Source organism: Pituophis catenifer, unplaced genomic scaffold, assembly GCF_029215685.1.
Source record: "Pituophis catenifer annectens isolate HBS135680 unplaced genomic scaffold, rPitCat1.0.hap2 SCAF_15, whole genome shotgun sequence".
Taxonomy (NCBI): Eukaryota; Metazoa; Chordata; class Lepidosauria; order Squamata; family Colubridae; genus Pituophis; species Pituophis catenifer.
In genome coordinates this window covers 23,114,993-23,139,819 of record NW_027256895.1, presented here as the reverse complement: position 1 = coordinate 23,139,819, position 24,827 = coordinate 23,114,993, and the positions used below count along the sequence as shown (strand labels likewise).

The 24,827-nt window shown below is 44.6% G+C and overlaps 1 protein-coding gene across 1 annotated transcript in view; it reads left to right on the top strand.

The window, feature by feature from the left end:
* Positions 1–24,342, top strand: part of LOC139324566 (transcription factor Sp4-like) — a 96,196-nt gene extending 71,854 nt beyond the window's left edge. The window contains exons 4-6 of the mRNA XM_070954280.1: positions 17,455–17,686; positions 17,842–18,041; positions 24,010–24,342. Of these exons, the coding sequence (XP_070810381.1) occupies positions 17,455–17,686; positions 17,842–18,041; positions 24,010–24,257 (680 nt within the window). The 3' untranslated portion in view covers positions 24,258–24,342. The remainder of the gene's footprint in view (positions 1–17,454; positions 17,687–17,841; positions 18,042–24,009) is intronic.
* The last annotated feature ends 485 nt before the right edge of the window (positions 24,343–24,827 follow it).

The window sequence follows — 24,827 nt, the reverse complement described above, 5'->3', positions numbered from 1 at the left end:
CGGACTTTCTATATTTTAGAGTTTAAAACTTCATAGTGTCAGCACTTCAAGCGGCATTTACTCTAGTGCTGACATAAGAAGGAGAAGTGGAGGCGTCTGGAAAGGGACGTTTGACTTTTCACCTACTTATTTTCCCTGGAGATAATATCCCCTAGGAGATGGGATGGGAGGGGGGAAATTCCTTTGGGCTGGAGTGGTAGATTAGGGGTAGAATGACTTGGAAGATGGCCAATGAGTGCAGGGGAGTGGGGAACGGAAAGGGAGGGTTTGGGGTCTGGAAGTCAGTGTTGGCTTCGATGAGTTGGAGGTAGAATGTCGTGCTTAATAAATGGGAATTTTTCTTCAAAGACTTTGTTTGAAATGCAATTTATTTGAGACGACCTCGAAACCTGACAGAAATCAGTCCTAAACTGGCAACCCCCTCACACCCACAGACAACTGCAAAGCTTCCTGGGGTTCGCAAACTTCTACAGACAATTCCTCCCCTCTTTTGCAAAAATTGCCAAACCTCTGACAGACCTCCTAAAAACAGGGAGTCCAGCAACAAAACCCCGCCCAGGACAACCTCTACAGTGGGACCTGGCCTGCCAACAGGCATTCGAAACACTAAAAGAAATATTTGCAAAAGAACCGGTCTTAAAGCATCCTGACCCCGAACAACCCTTCGTCATCCAAGCAGATGCCAGCGATGTGGCAGTGGGGGCTGTGCTACTCCAAAAGAACAGCCAAGGGAATCTACAACCTTGTGCCTACACATCCCGCAAACTCACCGACACAGAAAGACGATGGGCGGCGTGGGAAAAGGAAGCGTTCGCAGTGAGATGGGCGCTGGTGACACCTGCTAGAAGGAGGCCAGAGACCGTTCGAAGTTTGGACTGACCAAAATAATCTGGAGGCCCTCAGGACCCCACGGAAGTTGTCGCCCAGGCAAGTCCGGTGGGCCCAATACTTCAGTCGTTTCAACTTCGAGCTGAAGCACATCCCAGGGGGGAAAAACTTTCTGGCCGATGCCCTCTCCCAAATGCCCCAATACAACAGTGAGCGGGAGCAGGTAGTGAATGCCATCATCCCCTCTGCCCAAGGAGTAGGTCAAGTAGTTACCAGATGGCAACGTCGCGACCAGCATGGCCAATTAGCAAGTGACTTAATGACAAGACTCAAAACGGAGACATTGGCGGACCCCTGGTTCTGAGACAATCAACATCTCTTGACAAAAAGGGATGACCTAGCATGGAAGGGGACAGAACTCTATGTCCCAGAGACTCTACGCACCCTGGTCCTCAAGAGGAGCCATGACGTTAAACCAGCGGGGCATTTCGGCTTCCTAAAGACTCTGCACTTAGTACGAAGACAGTTTTGGTGGCCCCACATGAGAAAAGACGCAGACAGTTATGTAAAAAGTTGTACCATCTGTGCCACGATGAAAAAACAACCAGGAAGACCTCCCGGGCTGCTGCAGCCAGTAGCTGAACCGACAAGGCCATGGGAGGAGATTGCAATGGACTTCATAGTAGAACTGCCGAGGAGTGGTGGAAACACAGTGATCTGGACTGTAATAGACTTATTCTCCAAACAGGCACATTTCATACCCTGCAGCGGGCTACCCTCAGCCCGCCAGTTGTCCAAACTGTTCCTGAAACACATCTACCGCCTGCATGGAGTACCCAGAAGAATCATCTCCGATCGAGGTGTCCAGTTCACAGCAAAATTCTGGAGGGAATTCCTACGGTCCATAGGGTCATCCCAAGGCCTCAGCTCAGCGTTTCACCCGAGCACCAATGGGGGGGGGGGGTGGAGAGACTGAATGCCATGATAGAGCAATACCTGAGGTGCTACATCGACTACAAACAGCGTAATTGGGCGGACCTCCTATCTTTTGCAGAGGTCGCGTATAATAATGCTGTCCACAGTAGCACACCCTGTTTTCCACAGTAGCCTCCTGAAACCTGTGGTGGGGTCAACTTTAAGGCCGGTGCCACATGACCCCCCGGGCCCCTGGTCATTGGGGGCCACACTCACTAAGAGGTACAGCGAATTCTTGATTCGAGGTGGCACAGGGGTCACCTCCAATACTTAATCAAGTGGAAGGGTTACCCCTTGTCAGAGGCTTCCTGGGTGAAAAGCAGAAACATCCAAGCTGACCGCCTTATAGCCAAGTTCCATGCAGATCACCCGGGCAAGGCGGGAGGGGGCGGGACACCCCCCCCCGGACGGGGTAACGGTGCTTAACTTGTTTTTTGTCTTGCACAGGCCACCCTGGAAAAATGAAGGGGGAGGGGCCGGATGTCAGCACTTCAAGCTGCATTTACTCTAGTGCTGACATAAGAAGGAGAAGTGGAGGCATCTGGAAAGGGACGTTTGATTTTTCACCTACTTATTTTTCCTGGAGATAATATCCCCTAGGAGATGGGATGGGAGGGGGGAAATTCCTTTGAGCTGGAGCAGTAGATTAGGGGTAGAATGACTTGGAAGATGGCCAATGAGTGCAGGGGAGTGGGGAACGGAAAGGGAGGGTTTGGGGTCTGGAAGTCAGTGTTGGCTTCGATGAGTCGGAGGTAGAATGTCGTGCTTAATAAATGGGAATTTTTCTTCAAAGACTTTGTTTGAAATGCAATTTATTTGAGACGACCTCGAAACCTGACACATAGTATCCCATTAAAATTTTATTTCTCTTTAGGGTCTATAGTCTGTCTCCATGTGTTAACTTGCCGCTTTCTCCACATTTTGGAGAGTCTTTCTTTTAAAAATTCTTTGTTTGGATTGAAGTCTTGAATATAGAAGTTGAAAATCGTCTCACCCAGTTCCAATCCACTGTTCACAAACCGCTCCAGCTCATCTCTTTCTTCGGTTGCCCCACCTTCGGTCTATCCATAATGGCCATTTCTCTTCTTCGTTGATCGGGAGGGTGCCTTGAATTGAGCCGCCACTCTCCCGCGATCAGCAAGGGGTCCCTCCTTTCTTTGTCACCCCTCCAGGGTGACTTTAGCCCCTTAGGGCCTCCCAATGAGGAAGGATTGACCGGGAATTTGCAGAGCCCCGCTATCCTGACCATCTCACCGCAACGCCAAACTGGACGTTCCTGAAATACCTTTATACATTCTTGACAACTTATCTGGTGTTAAATAGCAACAATACATCATCTTATAAAAGTTTTATTTTAAATTGTAATTTAGTGTAAATTTTAGACCTTTCGTCCACATATTCTCCCATTGTTTAAGTATTACATGATATCCAAAGTTTCTTGCCTACTGAGTCATACAATGTTTAAATATTCATTCTCCAAATTCAAATTCAATAATAATTTGTAAACCTTAGCAATAATACGTTCATCACTACCACACAGTAGGATTTCCAATTCATTTTTCAGAAAGTCAAATCCATAAACTCCATAACTCTTTATCTAATTTGAATCTTTCAATTGTAAATATGTAAACCAATGGCAGACACATCCTTCTGATTCTAATTCCTCTTTGGGTTTGAGGATAGGATCACCAAAATTAAAAGATATTATTTGACCGTAAGTCCACCAGTCTGGCTTTCCTTTCTAAAAAAAATCTGCTAAAAAGTACAATTTCAAATCTGGTAAACCCAAACCACCTCTTCCCTTAGCACCTTGCAGTGATTTGTATCTAATTCTTGGTTTTTTCCCTTGCTATTGTTGTGGCCCCGCCCTCTGAGCCTGTCCCATCGGAGGAAGAAAGCTCCGAGCATGAGGAAGAGGAGTCAGCCAGGCCTCCCTCTCCAGGCCCCTCCCCTCTGGCATTGTCTCAAGTGCCGGCCGAGGGAGAGGAGACAGCTGATTCGAGTCAAAGTGATAATGACACATCATTCCTGGACGCACGCCTCCGAAGGCGTGATAAACGTTTGCAGCAGCTTGGGAGGCGTGCTAGGGATTAGAACTGAGTCACTGGACCACACCCCAGAGACCACACCCCAGAGACTATATAATAGAGAGTGGTGGTCAAGGATCTTTTGTGACGAACAAAGCAAAACCTTGGAGTCACTAAAGCCTCGTCCGGAACTGCTGGGAGGAATATTATTTCTGTTTGGACTTTCTTGAACGTTCGTATCTTATCTGTCTATTTGTGAAAATAAAGTAACTTGGCAGACGGTGTGTCTATCGCTGCCAAGTTGGAGATAAGAACTGGGTGCATTCCAAAGTGTTTCCTTAACCCTCGACTGGCTGTGTGTGTGTGTGGGGGGACGGGGACAGATCATCTTGTTCGTCACCCCATACTCCATCGTTAACCCACGATGGACCAACAGCTGCAGCAGCAGTTACAGCAGATACTGCAGGCCAATCAGCTTCTGCAACAGCAAGTAGCACAGCTAACTGCCCAACTTGCTTTGGGAAATGCTCCTGCAGCTCCACCTCCTCCCCCTCCCCGCCTGAGATGCCCAGTGAACGTGCCAGATAGGTTTTCTGGGCAGCAGGAGATGTTTCCGGCCTTCTTGGGACAATGCCAACTGTTTATGGCAATGAGGCCGGAGGATTTTCCGGATGACCGGGCTCGGGTGGCATTTGTTATCAGCTCCCTCTCGGGCACTGCCGCCCGATGGGCCACACCCCTGTTGTTGCAAGATAGCCCCTTGCTCCTGGACTTTCAGGGCTTTTTACAACACCTGCGCACCATGTTTGAGGACCCCCTCCGGGTGCAGACGGCAGCGAGGCGCATCAAGGACCTCCGCCAAGGCAAGCGCCCCCTGCAGGACTATATTGCAGAGTTCCGACTGCTAGGCCAGGATTCGGCTTGGAATGAGGTGGCGCTGATGGACGCCTTCCAGGACGGCCTTTCCGATGAGATGCAGGACGAGCTGGTTCGTGTGGAGGCGCCACCGACCCTCGACGCGCTGGTGACCCAATGCCTGCGTATCGACGCCCGCTTGCAACGGCGACGGCCCCGTCGGGCTCTTCCGGAACCATTGACAGCGTCGGCACCCCCGCGTTTCGCACCGACAGCGCTCCGAACCGCACAGCGTTTTGTGGCGACGGCTGAGGAGCCTATGGAGCTCGGAGCAGCCAGACCTCAACTGACGGCCCAGGAGCGGATGCGGAGACGTCAAGGGGGGTTGTGCCTCTATTGCGGCGAGGCGGGACATTTTGCCGCCTCGTGTCCCCGGAAGCGGAGTGGACCGCTCAGGCCTGTTCCGGAGTCTCGGCGTGACCTGCCGGGAAACGGGCCAGGCCTGGCCTAGGGGAAACTCTGGGTCAGGCACATGACCATGCCCCGCCGGAGTCGGCGGCTGTGGACTGTGAGCCCCCTCGGCACCTGATTTTGAACACCCGGGTGTTGTTGGCTAACCGGTCGGAGGGGCTCCAAACGCACGCGCTGGTGGACTCGGGGGCCACCACGAACTTTATGGACCAGGCCTTTGTGGCCCATTACAAAGTCCCCTTGGTTCCAGTGGACCCTCCGTTGAGGGTTGAAACTATAGATGGGCGGGAACTCGTGGCGGGGCCCATCAAAACCGCTACCCAGCCCTTGCGCCTCGCCATTGGAAACCACGAGGAGGCGATCCAGTTTTACGTAACGGCGGATCTGCACTTTCCCTTGGTCCTGGGGATGGCCTGGCTTCGGGCGCACGACCCTCAGGTGGCGTGGTCGAGAAACGCCATCTCGTTCCCGAGCCTGCAGTGTGTCGACCACCTTCGCCACACCTGCGCCGGCCAGGACGTCTCTGCCCCAAACGTCTCCTTGCCTCCGGAGCTGACGCCCTTCGCCGACGTGTTCAGCGAGAAGGAGGCGGACCGCTTGCCCCCGCACCGACCCTACGACTGTGCGGTGGACCTAATGCCCAACGCGCCCCTGCCTTCGGGACGCCTGTACTCCATGTCGGAGCCCGAGCTGGCCGCCTTGTGGGACTTCCTGGAAAAGAACCTGGCCCATGGGTTCATCCGGCCTTCGACCTCCCCGCTCTCGGCCCCGGTCCTCTTCGTTAAAAAGAAGACGGGGGACTTGCGCCTGTGTTGCGACTACCGGCGCTTGAATGCCATCACAGTGCGAAATCGCTACCCCCTGCCGCTGATCCCGGAGCTGATGGAGAGGTTGCGGGAGGCCTCGATCTTCACTAAGCTCGATCTCCGAGGGGCTTACAACCTGGTGCGCGTGAGAGAGGGGGACGAGTGGAAGACGGCGTTTGGCACGCGGTACGGACACTTCGAGTATACCGTCATGCCGTTCGGGTTGACCAACGCCCCCGCGGTCTTCCAGCACTTGATGAACGATGTGTTCCGGGACATGCTGGATCGGTTCGTGGTGATCTACTTGGATGACATTTTGATCTATTCCCGGACCCCGGAAAGTCACCTCCAGCATGTCCGCCAGGTCCTGCAGCGCCTGCGGGAGCACCAGCTCTATGCGAAGTTGGAGAAATGCTACTTCTTCCAGACTTCCATAGAGTTCCTTGGGCACATCATCACCCCCGAGGGCATCGCGATGGACCCGCACAAGGTGGAGGCCTTGCGCAGTTGGGAACCCCCGCGTCGGGTGAAGGATGTCCAGCGTCTGTTGGGATTCGCCAACTACTATCGGACCTTCATCCCGGGCTTCGCCACCCTGACCTTGCCGTTGACCCAGCTCCTTCGGAAGAAGGTCCCGTTCCAGTGGGGGCCCCCGCAGCAGCAGGCCTTCAAGGTCCTCAAGCAGGCCTTCCTCACGGAGCCAGTCCTGAGGCACCCCAATCCACACCGTCCGTTCGTGGTGGAGACAGACGCGTCCAACGTGGCGATTGGGGCGGTGCTGCTACAGGCTCCGGTGGATGGCGGCACTCTTTTTCCCTGCGCATACTACTCCCGGAAACTCAACCCTTCCGAGCGCAACTACACCATCTGGGAAAAGGAGTTGCTGGCCATCAAGGCCGCGTTCGAGGCTTGGCGACATCACCTCGAGGGGGCCCGACACCAGGTGGAGGTGCGGACGGACCATCGGAACCTGGAGCACCTCACCACGGCACGGAAGTTGAACCAGCGGCAGATCCGGTGGTCGTTGTTTTTCGCCCGGTTCAACTTCCACGTCACCTACATTCCGAGCAACCTCAACCAGAGGGCGGACGCGCTATCCCGTAAGCCGGAATACTTTTGCCCCAAGGACTCCCTTCCCCCCCGGACGGTGCTGCCAGCGGACTCCTTGGCCGCGGTCCAGGAACCGGTGGACCTGCGGGCTCAGGTGCTGGAAGCGCAGCGACGGGACGACTGGTCGCAGCAGCGGAGAGCGGACGTCGGCCCCGCGTCCCCATGGACTGTGGAGGAGGGCTTGCTCAGACATCGGGGTCGGCTGTACGTGCCCACGAGTCCGCTCCGAGCCCTCGTCATGAACCAGTGTCATGACAACCCCGCGGCGGGGCACTTCGGCTTCTTTAAGACTTTGAACCTGGTGACACGGACTTTTTGGTGGCCTCGGGTACGGCACGACGTGCACGCCTACGTGACGTCCTGTGTGACGTGCCGACAGGCCAAAGCCGCGTCCGGCCCCCCTCCTGGACTCCTCCAGCCACTGCCGACACCGGAGAGACCGTGGGGAGCCATCTCCATGGACTTCCTGACAGACCTGCCCCTGTCCGCTACGTACACGACCGTCCTCGTGGTGGTGGATGCGCTCACAAAGATGGCACATTTCATCCCGTGCCGCGGCCTGCCCTCGGCCCGCACCACGGCTCGCCTGTTCCTGCAACATATCTTCCGCCTCCACGGCCTGCCGGACCGGGTGGTTTCGGACCGCGGGGCCCAGTTCACGGCCCGCTTCTGGAAAAGCCTGATGGCCGCGCTGGAGGTGCAGGTGTGCCTGTCGTCGTCGCACCATCCGGAGACTGACGGGGGCACGGAGAAGGTCATCGGCATACTGGAGCAGTACCTCCGCTGTTTTGTCAACCAGCAGCAGGACAACTGGGCCGAGTACCTTCCCCTGGCGGAGTTCGCCTTTAATAACTCCCAACACACCTCCACCCAGATGACCCCGTTCCATGCCAACGTCGGATACCATCCACGGCTTTTCCCGTTGACCATCATGGACTCCCCTGTTCCCGAGACCCGGGACTTCCTCTCAGAGCTGCAGGCGGTGCAGCAACTGGTGCGGCGGCAGCTGATCCGGGCGAAAGAGGATTATAAACGGTTCGCCGATCGCGCCCGCCGGGCGACGCCACCGCTGGAAGTAGGAGATCGGGTGTGGTTGTCCACGAAACACCTCCCCACGGACCGGCCGGTACGGAAACTGGCCCAACGCTTTATCGGTCCCTTCCCTATCGAGGCGGTCATCAATCCGGTGGCCTACCGGTTGACTCTACCCCGCTCCATGCGGCTCCACCCTGTTTTTCATCGGTCCCTCCTGGTCCCTGAGGCCCCCGCGAGCCATCTCCGCCGCCCGCCGACGCCTGCCCCCCCAGCCGCAGCCGACGAGGACGACGCCTCGACGTACGAGGTGGACAGTATCCGGGACTCCCGTTGGCTGAAGGGGCGCTTCCAATACCTCATCGCCTGGAAGGGGTACGGGCCCGAGGATTTCACCTGGGTGGACGCGTCTGCCGTTCAGGCCCCTGACCTGGTGCGGGCTTTCCACGAACAGTTCCCGTCCCGACCCCATCCCGACCGTCAGACCCGGGGGAAGGGCCCTGCGGTGGGGGATAGTGTTGTGGCCCCGCCCTCTGAGCCTGTCCCATCGGAGGAAGAAAGCTCCGAGCATGAGGAAGAGGAGTCAGCCAGGCCTCCCTCTCCAGGCCCCTCCCCTCTGGCATTGTCTCAAGTGCCGGCCGAGGGAGAGGAGACAGCTGATTCGAGTCAAAGTGATAATGACACATCATTCCTGGACGCACGCCTCCGAAGGCGTGATAAACGTTTGCAGCAGCTTGGGAGGCGTGCTAGGGATTAGAACTGAGTCACTGGACCACACCCCAGAGACCACACCCCAGAGACTATATAATAGAGAGTGGTGGTCAAGGATCTTTTGTGACGAACAAAGCAAAACCTTGGAGTCACTAAAGCCTCGTCCGGAACTGCTGGGAGGAATATTATTTCTGTTTGGACTTTCTTGAACGTTCGTATCTTATCTGTCTATTTGTGAAAATAAAGTAACTTGGCAGACGGTGTGTCTATCGCTGCCAAGTTGGAGATAAGAACTGGGTGCATTCCAAAGTGTTTCCTTAACCCTCGACTGGCTGTGTGTGTGTGTGTGGGGACGGGGACAGATCAGCTATATACACTTGGAGATATCCATCTGCCATTGTTTAAATGGAGTATCAGTTGCAAGTATTGGTAACATCCGAGGCCCCTCATATGTGGGGTGCCGCAAGGGTCGGTCCTCTCGCCTCTCCTGTTCAACATTTATGTGAAGCCGCTGGGCGAGATCATCCGTGGTTTCGGGGTGGAGTACCATCAGTACGCTGACGACACTCAGCTGTACATCTCCACCCCGGATCACCCCAACGATGCCCTTGAAGTGATGTCCCGGTGCCTGGAGGCTGTACGGATCTGGATGGGGAGGAACAGGCTCAGGCTCAACCCATCCAAGACTGAGTGGCTGTGGTTTCCGACGTCCCGATATAGTCAGTTGACGCCATCACTGACTATTGGGGGCGAATCATTGGCCCCCACGGAGAGGGCTCGCAACTTGGGCGTCCTCCTGGATTCACGGCTGTCTTTAGAAGAGCACTTGACGGCCGTGACCGGGAGGATTTTTCATCAAGTTCGCCTGATTCGCCAGTTGCGTCCCTTTCTGGATCGGGACTCTTTACGCACGGTCACTCATGCCCTTGTCACCTCCCGCCTGGACTATTGCAACGCTCTCTACATGGGGCTCCCCTTGAGGAGCACCCGGAGGCTCCAACTGGCGCAGAGTGCGGCCGCGCGGGTGGTAATGGGAGCGACATGGCGTTCCCATGTAACACCTCTCCTGCGCGAGCTGCACTGGCTCCCGGTGGTCTTCCGGGTGCACTTCAAGGTTTTGGTTACCACCTTTAAAGCGCTCCATGGCTTAGGACCCGGGTACTTGCGGGACCGCCTACTACCACCAATAGCCTCCCACCGGCCGGTACGCTCCCATAGAGAGGGGCTCCTCCGGGTGCCGTCAGCCAAACAATGCTGACTGGCGGCCCCCAGGGGGAGAGCCTTCTCTGTGGGGGCACCTACTATCTGGAACGAGCTCCCCCCAGAGATACGGAGGATCCCGGATCTGCGCACCTTCCGCCGCGCCTTAAAGACCTTACTATTTCACCAGGCCGGCCTGGCCTAATTTTCCCCCTCTTTTATAAAAGATTTTTAAAATTTTAAATATCTTTTAGTATTTATATATTCAATTTTAAATTGGTTTTAAAAGTTTGGGGTTTTAAATTTGTCGGGGCCAAAATTATTTAATTTGATTTTATTCTATTTTTTAAATTTTGTATTGTATGTGTTTTTATTGTTTGGCTGTGCACCGCCCTGAGTCCTTCGGGAGTAGGGCGGTATAGAAATCTAATAAATAAAATAAATAAAAATAATAAATAACATCTGAAAGAGAAACAGCATCTTTGTTAAAACATTCATCTTAATTACAGAAATTCTACCCATTAATGGTAATTGCAGTTTATCCCATCTCAAATAAGTCCTTTTTGATATCATCCCAAAGAGGCACATAGTTATTTTGAAACAGTTTTGCATTTGTATTTACCAGTGTAACCCCCAGGTATTTCATCTTTTTCTCAACCTTAAAAGCCAGACTTTTTAGTCAATGTGTCAACATCCTGACAGGTCATATTCTTAATAAGCATTGTTGTTTTCTGTTTATTTATTTTAAAACCTGCTAAAACCCAAAATTCATTTATTTTTCTCATCAAATATTCTATATTATGTTTTGGGTCTTGCAAAACTATAACCAAGTCATCAGCAAATGCCCTCAATTTACAAACTTCCTTTTTAATATTCATACCTGTTATTTTCTCATCTTGCCCGATATTCTCTATTCAAAACTTCCAACAACAGTATAAACAATAAGGGAGATAGGGGGCATCCTTGTCTCATACCCTTTTGAATTTCACAGGAGTTGATTAAGTCCCCATTAATAATAATCTTTGCTTGCTGTAATGTATAAACTGCTTTAATCCCCTGGATAAAATTCTCCCCAAAGTCCATGTCTTCCAAAACCTTAAATATAAAAGCCTAATTCAAATTGTCAAAGGCCTTCTCTGCATCCAAGAATATTAAACTTGCCTGTTTCTGACAGAGTTTGTAATGATCTAGCCAGCACACAAGCAAATAATTCAGCAGGATTCATTATATAGAAGAAACTTATTTATATACAATAATATAAAACATGATGCATGTATACAATACCCATGCAGCTCTTGCAATGTGCATAAATTCATATACACTGACAGTTTCTCATTGTGATATTGTAAATATTCAATAATGTTCAAAACAGTCCTCACATTATCCCTTAACTGTCTTTTTGGCAGAAAGCCAGATTGATCTTCATGAATATGCCTGTAAAACCTTCTTTAATTTTTCTGCCAAAATTGCTGGAAAGAGTATATAGTCATTGTTTAGTAATGAGATTGGTCTATAATTTTTTATTTATTTATTTATTTATATGCCGCCCTTCTCCGGAGACTCAAGGCGGCTTACAATGTGCTAAGCAATAGCCTTCATCCTTTTGTATATTTATACAAAGTCAGCTTATTGCCCCCACAACTGGGTCCTCAATTTACCTACCTTAGAAAGGATGGAAGGCTGAGTCTTCCTTCCTTCTTTATCCTTGTGACATCTTGACCTTCGGTAATAACACAATATTAGCTTCTTTCCAAGTTTGAGATGTCTTTCCCCCCTGTAATATGTCATTCATTATATCCTTTAATGGCTGAAGAAGTTCGTCCTCAAAGCATTTATATTGGCTTGTAAGACCATCTGGACCTGGAGGTTTACCTGATTCATTTTTTAATAGCTTCTGATATTTCAAAGGTAGTTACTGGGTCATTCATAAATTGTCTCTTAGTTTGTGAAAGTTTAGGTAAACGTCTTAATAAATATCCATCTATTTTAGACATATCTAGCTCCTGTTTTTTTTATAAAAATTGGAGTAAAAGTTATGAAATGACTTTTTAATAAGATTACATTATTACAGTACCTTCACAAATTTTCTCAATCATTCTCTTTTCCCTTTACTTTCTTAGTTTATATGCCAGCCATCTTCCTGGTTTATTTGCAAACTCAAAGTGCCTTTGCTTCACATACCGTAGTTCAATTTTGTTTCTATTTTTTGTACTGTTAGCAGACAATTGTTGATGTAATAATTTAATTTGTAAAATGTTAGAATCCGTAGGTGTCTTTTGCAGTTCAATTTCTTTGATTTCATCTAATATCTTTTGCAACTTTTCCTGAGATTTTTTCTTCTCTAGGCAATTATATTGTATAAGATAACCCCTCATAACTGATTTACTAGCATCCCAGACAGTCATTAAATTTGTCCCTTTACCTAGATTACTATCAAAACATTTATTTCGTTTGTTTTTACAGTCCTTTACAATCATCTCCTTTTGTAGGATAGATTCATTTAGTCTCCATCTATAACTCAAGCATTTTTTTCTAAATACCAGGAGAACTGGATTATGATCAGAAAAAGATTTAGGTAAAATGTCAACTTTTAGAATTTTATTTGAAAGATTTTTAGAAGTCCATATCATGTCAATCCTTGAAAAGGATTTATGTCATTCTGAAAAAAAGTATATTCTCTAGCAGAGCCGTTTCTTTGCCTCTGCAAATCTATTAATGCTAGATTGTCCATCTCAAAAAAATGGTAATTTTTTGGTAATTTACCCTGGGAGGGTTTAATCCCTTTAGTAGATGTTCTATCCAAAATTGGGGAATTCACTCCATTCCAATCCCCTAACATAAGCCAATTTTCATACAAAAAGGTTAGTAATTGATCCATAAGATATTTAAAAAAAATACTTTTATCATCATTTGCCACATAAAGTCCAACTACTATTGATTTTATTCCATTAAGTTCAATTTCCACCACTACAAATCTACCATAATCATCTAATACAAGTAATTTAGGTTTAAATTGGAGGTTTATATCTAGAATGACTCTATTAATCTTTTTAAAACCAGCAGATATAAATTCCCCCCCAGACTTTTATTTATTAAGTATTTCTTATCTTGATTATTAATATGTGTGTCTTGAAAACAAGTTATATCAACATTAAGTTTCCTCAGGTAATGAAATTTTTGTTACGCTTAGATGGGGCATTTGCCCCATTAATATTTCATGTAATAGACTTAATCTCCATCTCTGGATAAAATAACAAATTCCTGTACTGACATCTCAGCCACATCTTCTTCAATGTCAACTTTTTGAGAGTATCACTCCTTCAAGTTTGTCCCAGTGGAAGGGAATTGTTCTCTTCTTCAAAAAAGGAAGGAATAAGCTTTCCTGCTTGTCAAAATTCTAACAGGAATTTCCTTCAAAACAATTATATCAACTTTTTCCATTCTTAGTTTAGATTTGAAGTGGCAATCCAAAACATGCTTGTTGTTCTTACAAAATGGACCAAGACATCCCTTGGTAGTTTTCTCATAGTAGCAAATCTGGAGATTACTCTATATCTGTGATGGCGAACCTATGGCATGCGTGCCACAGGTGGCACAGGGAGTCATACCTGCGGGCACGTGAGCCGTTGCGCTAGGTCAGCTCCAGCGCGCATGCATGCACTGGCCAGCTGATTTTCGGCTGCCCCTGCCCACGCTGCCCCTCCCCTCCCAGAAGTCTCCACGGGGCCTGTTTTGGATGCCAAGTAAGTACAGGGCTCGTGTGGAGGCTCTGGGAAGGCGAAAAACGGGCCTACCAGGCCTACCGGTAGTCTGGAAATGAGCCGTTTCCAGCCTCCGGAGGGCCGGGCGAGGCCATTTTCGCCCTCCACAGGCTCCAGTAAAGCCTCCGTAGCCTGGGGAGGGCGAAAAACGAGCCTACTTCAAGTCCGGAAACAGGCCGTTTTCAGCCTCCAGAAGGTCTTCAGAGGGGCAGGGGAGGCCGTTTTCACCCTCCCCAGGCTCCAGGAAAGTTTTGATTCAAGCTTTGTTCCCATTGCCTGAATTCATGTGTTTTAGCTGTATATTCATCCAAAAAAGGTCGTAAAGATTCTGCTTCTGTCCTCTTGGTTCTCTTGCATGTAGCCATTTCTTGCAGAATAAAATTCCAGAATAAAATATTGCTACTGAAGTGTTTATAATACTACTACAGTCTTTTTGCTCCTTCGTGTGGTCAAACAACACCACTGCAATATAAGCTACAGAGAAAGCTTAAAAGTATGTGCCTCTGTTTAGCCAACAGCTGGACCAATGAGATACAAGTAAAATAGGAACTGTTTCTCCCCCTCCTCACAGTGGAATCAAAACACCATTTATATTTAAGAAATAAAAAAGTTCAGCAAAGAAGTTCAGTCAGTTAAAGGTGATGGTAAAATCATCTAAAAAGTTTAAATAAAATTTAAACTTTTGTTTTTATCTATTTAAAAATTTAAAATAGTTTCCACAATGATTTCCGGCTTCCTTATTTTGGCTGTTACAACAACGCCTCCCCTCCTCACCATCTTATAGTCACAAAGCTTCAGAAATGATGATATTTCAACAAAAAGGAAAAGCAGGCTGCAGCCAAATGGAGCCTCTTTTAAAGAAAAGGTAAATGTCGAGCTTCAAATGGTGTTTTTGCTGTTGCAACTATTATTGCTTCTCAGCTTGTGAACAAACTATTGGGGGGGAGGGGGAAAGAGGAACATAGAACTAAGCTCCAGACATCAAGATGCCAGCCATGGGAACTAAGGACCAAGGATGTTTCGGCAGGTGTTTACCAGAGCCGAAAAAGACTTTCTAACAACAATACTAGTGTCAACTCTGAAGCAAACCTGGGTGAAGCCATCCTGTGCTGCCTTATAGTTGCCACAAACTCTGAGAGGGGGAAGGGAGGGGGAATAGATAGTCTGACTAAATAGTCAAAGCAAAAAGTTTTCTTGTGGGAACCAAGATCATCCCAACAGGTGCAGTTGAAGGAGGAGAGGAGTGACCGAGCAGCCTGCCAGCTACTTTCATTGGACAATGTTACTGGTAACATCTGGGGAGGGAAATATCTGCTCTTTTAATTAGAGGGAAAACTGCAGGAACTTTTAGAGTTGGTTTTCATTAGCTGTGCCGATATGATGTATCCAATAAACATTTGGGGAATCTACCTGCCTCAGAGTTCTGCTTTTAGTGGATGCGTTACTCAGAACGCTGACAACTAGAAGTATCCATTAGACAATGTGACCTAGCCTAATAGGGGGGAGGGAGAACTTGAAATTTAACTATGTTTGCGCGGGAAATAGTTTTTCCCAATATGATGTACTCATTAAAGTTTTGCATTAAGAGATTGGATCGTCTCAGCCATACTTGCTTTTGGTTGGGTTCATCAGTCAGAACGTTGACAGTAAATGTGCAGAAAACTAGTGTTCTAAGAGACAGTGGCAGACTTTATTGTCTGTTTTAAATGGCTGGTTCTTCCTTGGCGAACATGCTATTGGTTGCCCCGCCCCCAGCCAGAGGCTCACCCAATTACTTCTTCAAGAAGCTCTCCAAGAGCATCCAGCCATCCGGGAGAACAAAAGGGTTAATTTCCAGAGCTTCCCCTTTACCAGGGAAGTTTCTTCTGACTTGGAAAACAACTTTTAAGTATAAATCCATAGAGAATCGGCAGCAGACCAGAGGGGGAATGCTACCGGCAGGTCACCATGGTTCTGGCAGAAGTCCGAAAATACTATATAGTTTTGAGGGCAAGAACTGCATTTTCTCATACTGGAGTTGAGTTGGCTTGGTTTAAAGCTATTTAAGGCTTTATTGGCCAGAACCAGAAATATGAATTGTGCCTGAGAACTATTAGTTGTTTACAAGCAGCCTTTTCTATTTTGATATGATACTAAACTTGCTGTAGTATGTAACTTTTACATTTTGCTAAAACATAACATACATACCTTGTATTCAAGGTGGAAAATAATGGCTGAGAATCCTTGCCATTCTTGTAGTATTCGCAGTATAAACATGGAGGTTTTTTTGAAGATGATTTGTCTGTATATTGATACATCTTGCTCTGCTGTGCCTATTTTAGGAGACAATGAAAGTTGTTTGACCTTTTCAGAATTTACTCAATGGGAAAAAATCCCACACAAAGAGTGAGAGGTTTTGGTTTTATAGGAATTCGGTTTTGCAAATTAGCAATTTAAATAAAATTGTTGAATCAATTTGATACCTTAAATCAGTTTGACAGTAAATTCAGAAAATACATGTCAACCCTATTCAGTATTTTGACTTGAGTTTCTACATTAGTTTGAATAATCAAGTCAGAAAAGTTTGGCAGTGTGGAAATTACTGCAACCAAGATAGTAATATGCCACCCCAGATGATGAATTCCTGAATTTTGTCCCTGCACAGTTACTATATATTTATAGTTAGCATAGTGTATGTTTGGGTGGTTAATAACTTCATATTTAATGTAAAGAACTTTGGGTTTAATAAAATTGGAAGGACTAGCACCCCTCCCTTTAAAGTACGCATACAAGAAGTATTTACCGTATTTCTCGGAGTATAAGACACACTTTTTTCCCTCTTAAAAGAGGGTGGAAATGTTGGTGCGTCTTATACACCGAATACAGCCATTTTTGGCCTCCCGAAGACCCGCCCTGCTTGTCCCATTTTTGTGAAAAATGGGCCCGTTTTTTGCAAAAACGGTGCGCAGAGGGTTTGGGAGGCCTGCAGAGTGCTCCTGGGGGCTGTGGAGAGCAAAAACGGTGGTGTTTTTGCCCTCCTCCAGCCCCAAGGAGCACTCTGCAGGCCTCCCAAACCCTCTGTGTGCCCCATTTTTTGCAAAAATGGGTGAAAAACGGGCCCATTTTGGCAAAAAACGGGGCACGCAGAGGGTTTGGGAGGCCTGCAGAGTGCTCCTGGGGGGGCAGGGAGGGCAAAAACTTTTTTTTTTCTTACTTACCTCTTCAAAATCTTGGTGCGTCTTATACACTGGTGCGTCTTATAGTCCGAAAAATATGGTATTTATATGGCTTGCTTTTGTATATGTATAGAATTGACTCTTCTATATGGATCAACTCACTGTGGTAACATGCCTGCTGAACAGAATGTTAACCATTTCTTGTTACTGAGAGATTAAATGAATCAACTTACTTTTTTTTTCTTGCAGCCCCCTCCCTTTTTTTTTTTTGTGACATTCTTCTGGAATCTAGTAAAAACATAGCTTTCTGAGAGACCATTTTGGGATGATGAGTGCACACCATCTCTATTGTTGCCTTAGTTTTAGTATTGTTTTACTATTGTAAACTGCCAATAATCAGATTGCGATGGTATATAAAAGAAATAGTCAACTGTGTCTTTGTCCATCTGTCATGTAGTAAACAGGATGCAAAAATATGTTACTGTGTTAAGATGTAGAAATTGAGATTTTTCTGATTTTCCAGGTCAACAACAAGGACAGGATGGAGGAGTGAAAGTACAGCAAGCAACAATAGCTCCTATAACTGTAGCGGTTGGAGGAATAGCTAATACAGCAATGGGTGCAGTTAGTCCTGATCAGATAACTCAAATGCAGTTGCAACAAGCTCAGCAAGCATCTGATCAAGAAGTGCAGCCTGGTAAAAGATTAAGAAGAGTTGCTTGTACCTGCCCTAATTGTAGAGAAGGAGATGGAAGGTAATTGCCATAATTACTATTAAATATCAGGTTTCTTGGGGCCAAAGTATTTATTTTGCTTACATATTTGTTATATCTTTAATGATGTTTTTATTAACAATGGTCCTTATTTGAAATTGTTCTGATTTTAACTAATAGTAGTTTGTATTTGATAGAGGCAGCAATGAACCAGGAAAAAAGAAGCAACATATCTGCCATATTGAAGGCTGTGGAAAAGTATATGGGAAAACATCTCATCTCCGGGCACATCTTCGCTGGCATACAGGAGAAAGGCCATTTGTATGCAATTGGATCTTCTGTGGGAAAAGATTTACAAGGAGTGATGAATTGCAGAGACATAGGCGAACCCATACAGGTAAGAGAACAGTTTGGATAAGTGTGTAAAAAATAAACTTCATTTACATTTTAGTGTTCTGACTTGTAAAAGTATGTAAAATTTAAAAATGTTCCCTTCAGTAGGAACTTAGGGATTAATCCTTCAGAGACCTTATTTAGCTTGGTTCTCTAGATTATTGTAAATGAAAGCTCTATTACTGTTTTAAAATAATTGGAATACACATCTTTGAGGGAGATGGGCAGTTCAGAATGTGGAAAATAAATAAGTCCAGCATCAAAATATATGTCTGTGTTTGTTTTTGCATTTTCTGAATAATCATAATTTCTCAGTTCTCTATCCCTGAGATAATGTGAGTATTTTGGGGAATCAATCCCTTGTATGTTACTTGGTGAATCTGTTTTCAGTTTGTACTTGAAAAATTTAGAATTAGCTGATAATTGTACAGTATAACTTACTCTGAGTAGTAAGTGAGCAATTTAAAGGATTTTATCTTTTTAGGCATTAGTGTTCCTTTCCATGTTGATTTTTAAGACGGCAGTCCCCAACCTTTGCAGCTTGGCAGCCTGGCTGGGGGGAAAAGGGAAACAGAGGCTGGCCAGAGTGCACACGCACTCTGGCCAGCCACTTGCATGACCCAATTCCAAATAGGCCTCAGCCCAGGAGTTGGAGACCCCTGTTTTAAGACATAATTTCAAATTCATTTCTTAAGATAACAAGGAAACATTGTATGAAGAGTACTCTTTGACTAGATCCACAAGATATAAATCGGAAGCTAACTGAATGAATGCACATCTTAACCATTAAAAGGTCATATTGAATCATGATTTTTTAGTTGTTGCATGTATATGCTTGAGAAGATACTCAAAAAAGTAGTGGTGGACCAGCTGAAATACTCTTGGAGAAAACCAGTATTTTAGAATCCACTTGTTCTGACCTAGGCTTCCTTAGAAAGCATGAAGCAAAGTCTTAATCCCAGTAAAACCTCTTTTATTAACACAACTGTGAATTCCATTCATTCACAGTCAACAAGGCTTTGGCAAACAGTCTTTCAGATGAATGTTTATCAACCCCCACCTTATCTCACTTGGAACGCTGCCAGAGAACCAATTTCCAAATGCACAGCAAGGTCAAACTTGGCACCGAGTCTATTAGAGTCACGAACAGAACTTTCCAGTCTTGAAACGAGATGAACTAATTGCTTCCTGCAAAAGCCCACATCCCGTTTGCTTCTTTTTTATGTCCTATAGGAGGGGCCAATCATCTCCAAGGTGTGGCCTTACTCCCGAGTCTACCCTGCTTTCTTAATTGTTCTTGTCTTCTGGCAGCTCTGTGCATGCGCACACTGGGAATGGGCTCCAGCTGTTCCTCTGCCTCACTGCTGTCTAACTCCCTCTCTGCCTCTGATGCAGAGCCCTCGTCCAAGCTTTCCCCAGCCCCCAGGACTGGCCCAAGTTCCTCCCCAACCTCCTCACTGTCCGACTCTGCTGCCAGCTCTGCTGGCCACCAGCGGGCCACAACACTACTTCAGTTAGAGTCAAGATCTTATGTTGGGACTTTCTCACTATAGCAATAACACTTAGACTTATATACCGCTTCACAGTATTTTACAGCCCTCTCTAAGTGGTTTACAGAGTCAGTATGTTGCCCCCAACAATCTGGGTCCTCATTTTACCAACCTTGGAAGGATGGAAGTCTGAGTGAGAATCGAACTTCCGAATTGCTGGCAATCAGCAGTCAGCAGAATTAGTCTGCAATACTGCATTCTAACCACTACACCACCACTATGATGGATATCCTCTCCTAAGGGATAGTAGCTTTTAGCAATAATTATAGTTGCTTTTTAGCACTGTTGACTGGTCATCCTTGTGAATGAGGAAAAAGATACCAATATATGATGGTTGCACCCCTATTTGCATGGTTGGTCACTCAAGAGTAAATGTTTTTGGACCCTATCAGTTGTATTACACAGAAAATCACATGGTGCCATCTTATTTCTGATGCTGCTCAGATTATTTCTTTTAGGCAATTTGGAGAATAATGTCATCAGCATGTTTCTCAAATACAGTTCAGTTTGTAAGACGTAACTGAATCAGGACACTGACAAGCTCAATGAAATCTAATTAGCATCAATAGCAATAGCACTTAGACTTATATACCGCTTCACAGTGCTTTACAGCCCTCTCTAAGCGGTTTACAGAGTCAGCATATTGCCCACAACAATCTGGGTCCTCATCCAGGACCTTGGAAGGGATGGAAGGCTGAGTCAACCTTGAGCTGGTGAGACTTGAACGCCGAACTGCTGGCAGTCAGCAGAATTAGCCTGCAATACTGCATTCTAACCATTGCACCATCACGGCTCTGGTAACAGAGATACTGGTAACAGAGAGCTTCTGTGGCCTGGCAATTCCTGATCTAGGATATAGATAATTCCCTATTCTGGATATTGATCTTTCTCTAGAGAAACGGGAATGGTGTTGGAGATGCTCATAGAATAAACATTTTACTGGAGGCCCAAGTAGCTCTGATGGTATATTTTATGACTTTTAATGGTATTGCAGTTGTGGTTGCATTGATAATGTCATGTCTGTGTAATTATAATTTACTAATTGAGTGCTACGCTTATGCACTGCTAGTGAACAATGCGACAAGAGGGTTACTATACAGCATACAAAGCTGCTATTACAGCATCCCCCAACCTTTTTTGTACCAGGGACCGGTTTGGGGGAAAACAATTTTTCCATGGACCGGGGTGGGTGGGGGATGATGATTTAATGTGCATGCACAGATGAAGCTTCGCTTGTGCAGCCTAGTTTCTAACAGGCTGCAGACCAGTACTGGTCTGTGAACTGGGGGTTGGGGAGCCCTGTGCTATCATACAGTATTATATTATTAAAAGAATTACACTGGCTACTGATTATTAATGGTTTGGAATTGTAGCATTAAGCTTGAAGACTATAAATGAGCCAGGATCCCCTTGAATTGTCTGCTCCTGTATACATCTGCGCCACTATTGCAATTATTGTTAGAGGCCTTCAGGATTGTACCAAAAAATTCCTGTATCTCCTAAAGATGTTATCTGAACAACAATAAAAAATACAACCTTTGGCTCTGTTAGTTGTGGTGCCTATATTTTAAAATCATTTCACTCCAAAAAGAGACACTCAGTGGCTTTCATTTAAGGTTTTTTTCCCCTTATTTTATAAAAAAGTTTTATTGATTTTTTCTCCTCTCCCACATTCACCCACATCTTTTTTTTTTTTTTTGAACAGAGTGTTGGCCGTTTCTTATCTTATACAATTAATCAAATTCAAATACATTTTACTCAATTACAATTTTTGCCAAAATCGTCTTCCCCCCCTTTTTTAAAAAAACATATCTCAATATTTCTATACTTGCATACATAAACACCATCTTCATTTGTCCCTAAATTCTAACTTTACTGTATTATTCATATTTATTCTCTTTTATTCTTAAACAGTTCATTCTTTATCTTAATATATTTATATTTATTTGTTCAGCGTTGCCTTTCTTCCACTTCATCTTTTTTATTGTACAGCAATCTTTCTCCTCAAACCTACCCTCTCCCTCTTCCCTTCCTACTTTCTTTCCCCATCCTCCTCTTCTCTACTTCCCCTTCCCTTCCCCTTCTCCTCCTCCTCTCTTCCCCCGTCTTACCTTCTCTCCTACTCTAATTTCCCTTCCCTTCCTTCCTCCCTACTCTTCTGTCCCTCTCTCTCCTTCTTCCTCCCTTCCACCTCTCTTCTCCTCCTTCATCTCTCTCTATTGCTGTATTCATTTTCAATTTAATATTTTCCACTGTGGAGTCCAGGCAGCCCCGATCCCTTGTCCTTTTAATTATTAACAGTATATTTCATCTTGTTCCCTTTTTTCCTTCAAATCTTTTACTCAAACAATCTTCTAATCCTTTGTCTTTTTTACTTTTACCAATGTATTTTTTCTGCTTTACTTCTTGCAAGTATAACCTTTAAATCATTTTTATCATTTCAATTTCATTCAGTTTTACATTCCGTTTCAATTATTGAATATATTTCTCAAAATATCTTAATATATTTCCACTTATTCAAATATATATTTATAAAGCGCATCTTAATAATTTCTCATTTTACCCAACCCAATTAGTTCTTAAAATATTCTTAATTTGCCTTCTTTTCTCTTTTTGATTATGTTTCAGATATATAGTTTGAAATATTCCAATTGTTGCATTCCCCCAACCAGTTTATTCATATTATTAAAATCTATCATTCTATAGAACTCCAATATTATTAAGCATATGACATTTATTGCAGTTTCTCCAGTTTTCAGTAGAGCATATTTAAAACTTAAAATATAGAGTATAAGTCTTATTCCCTTTATTTCATACAGCTCTATACTCCCCTTATTTTAAAATCACTTAATTAGTATCGCTGTTTTATCTTTCTTTCTCTGACATTAAACTCATCTATTAAGTTTTACAGTTCTGAATATATTTTCATTTTGTTCTGTCTTTCTCCTTTTCTGCCCTATATTTCCCATTGTTTCTGCTTTTCCTTTCCTTCATATCTTTTCATTGTTAATCCCAATGTACTTATTTTGTTTTTTAAAATCATGAAATCTTTGCCCTTTATTTCCCATTGTTTTCCATCCCTTTTCCCTCTTTCTTATATTTCCACTTTAAATCCCAGTGTAATCATTTATGTTTTTAATATTTTTTCTTCTCCACCCTCTTTTCCTTCTTTGCCTTTTGTTTCCCCTTCTTCTTCCCTCCTTTTGTATTTTAGAATTCTGCACTCTCCTATTCTGCCCTGTATTTCTCATTGTTTCTCCTTTGTCTTTCCTTTTTTGTGTCTTTTTATTGTTAATCCCAGTATACTTATTTTGTATTTTAAAATCATAAAATCTTTTATTTTGTCCTTTATTTCCTATTATTCTCAAATAATCCCAGTGTAATCATTTAATTTTTTTATATTTTTCCCATTCCACCCTCTTTTTCTTCTTTGTTTCTTTTCTTTTTGTCCATACTTAATATTACAATTGTTTAATTTTCCATAGTCAATCTCTTTGTCTTTGTCTTCTTCGTTATCCATCTCTCTTTCTTGTTTCTCATCAGTTGTTTCCTTTTCATCTTCAGTGCATTCTAGCTCTGTCTTTGCCTCCTCAGATTTCGATTTTCCATGCAAATTAATAATCATTTCCTTTATTTCTAAACACATCGTCTTTATCAGTTCGTTAAGTTCCTGGTCCATTTTTTTCTTTCTGGGTTGATATTCCAGTTTTAAGTCACATTAAGGTCTTTCTTTTTTAATCATCAAAGTCTATCCTCTTGTAGGCAAAACATATCATCTTTAGTTCTCGCCAGTTATCATTTTAAAAGTTCAAGGTTTTATTTTTTTTTCCCCTCGCTTCTTCAAAGGTTTTCTCAAAACAAACAACTCCATGTTCTTCTTTTCCTACAGATGTCTCTCTATAATCCACCGTTCCACTCAGCTAGTTAAAAAATCGCCATTTTATTTGTAATCCACATCCGTTTTTGCCGAGTCAAAAAAGAGAAAAAGCCAGTTTTCCAGTTCTTCTTTCACCTTTATATACAACCAATCAGTTTGTAATCCAATCCAAATTAAATCCAAGTTCCAAATTTACATTTCCATTTATCAATGGGATTCAGTGGCTGAATCCCACCACTGCCTTTAGCCCCATATTCCAGCAGTCCACACATCCTCTCTTTTTCCCAGCACTTTTCCTTCCCTCCCCTCAGAAAATCTAGTTAGCTCTTTAACCAGCTCTTGGTTTTAATAGATACCTCTTCCCCCCATTGGGCTTTTAAAGTGAAGGTTTACTTAAAGATTCAAAGTAAGAAATTAATTAAAGCTTCAGAATTGCTATAATTTAGGAAGGCAAAATAGAAATACAAGAAAAATTGTTAAAGTCATGGCACTGTACTATAGATTATATATAGATAATTGCCCATGATGTTAACATTTCTTGACAGGTGAGAAAAGATTTGAATGTCCAGAGTGTTCTAAAAGATTTATGCGAAGTGATCATCTCTCCAAGCATGTCAAAACACATCAGAACAAGAAAAGTGGAGGAACAGCCCTTGCTATTGTTACCTCAGGTGAATTGGACCCTTCAGTTACTGAGGTTCTTGGATCTCCAAGGATTGTCACAGTAGCAGCCATTTCTCAAGATACAAATCCAGCAACCCCAAATGTTTCAGCAAACATGGAGGAATTCTGAAGTAATGTTACATAGATGCCTAGAACTGCACTTATGTTTACATACTTTTCAAGATAAGAAGTGGGCTGGTAAAAGTGTATTACAGAGCAGGAAATCATGTATTCAGTCTTTATTTCTGTAAGTATTCCAAGGTGGAGAACTAGCACAGGAAGTGTACTTTGTACAATAAGACAATGTAAAGTATTCTAGTGAAGATGAAAACCTTTTGTTTCTTTACTTTGTGAGACATATGTATTAAATTTGGCCATCTTTATTCATTTGTTAAAAATCAGATGGCCACATGTGAAATTGATCTGAGGAACATCCCAGATAATTTTGTCCACTACATTGTAGTAGTGTGTATAAAGACAATTAGCAAACACAGTTTATTCTCTTTCTAGGAGAGGTAAGAGATCTACAGCGCAAATACTGAATTTTAGAAATATACTGTATTAACATCAAATTCTAATTTCTATGTAAAAATTAAATATAATATGTGTTACAAATCTTATATCTTAATTCATCCTAATTCAAGACACAGGATCTATTCTTAAACAGTCATTAATCTCTATTTTGAAACCAGTAATTTAA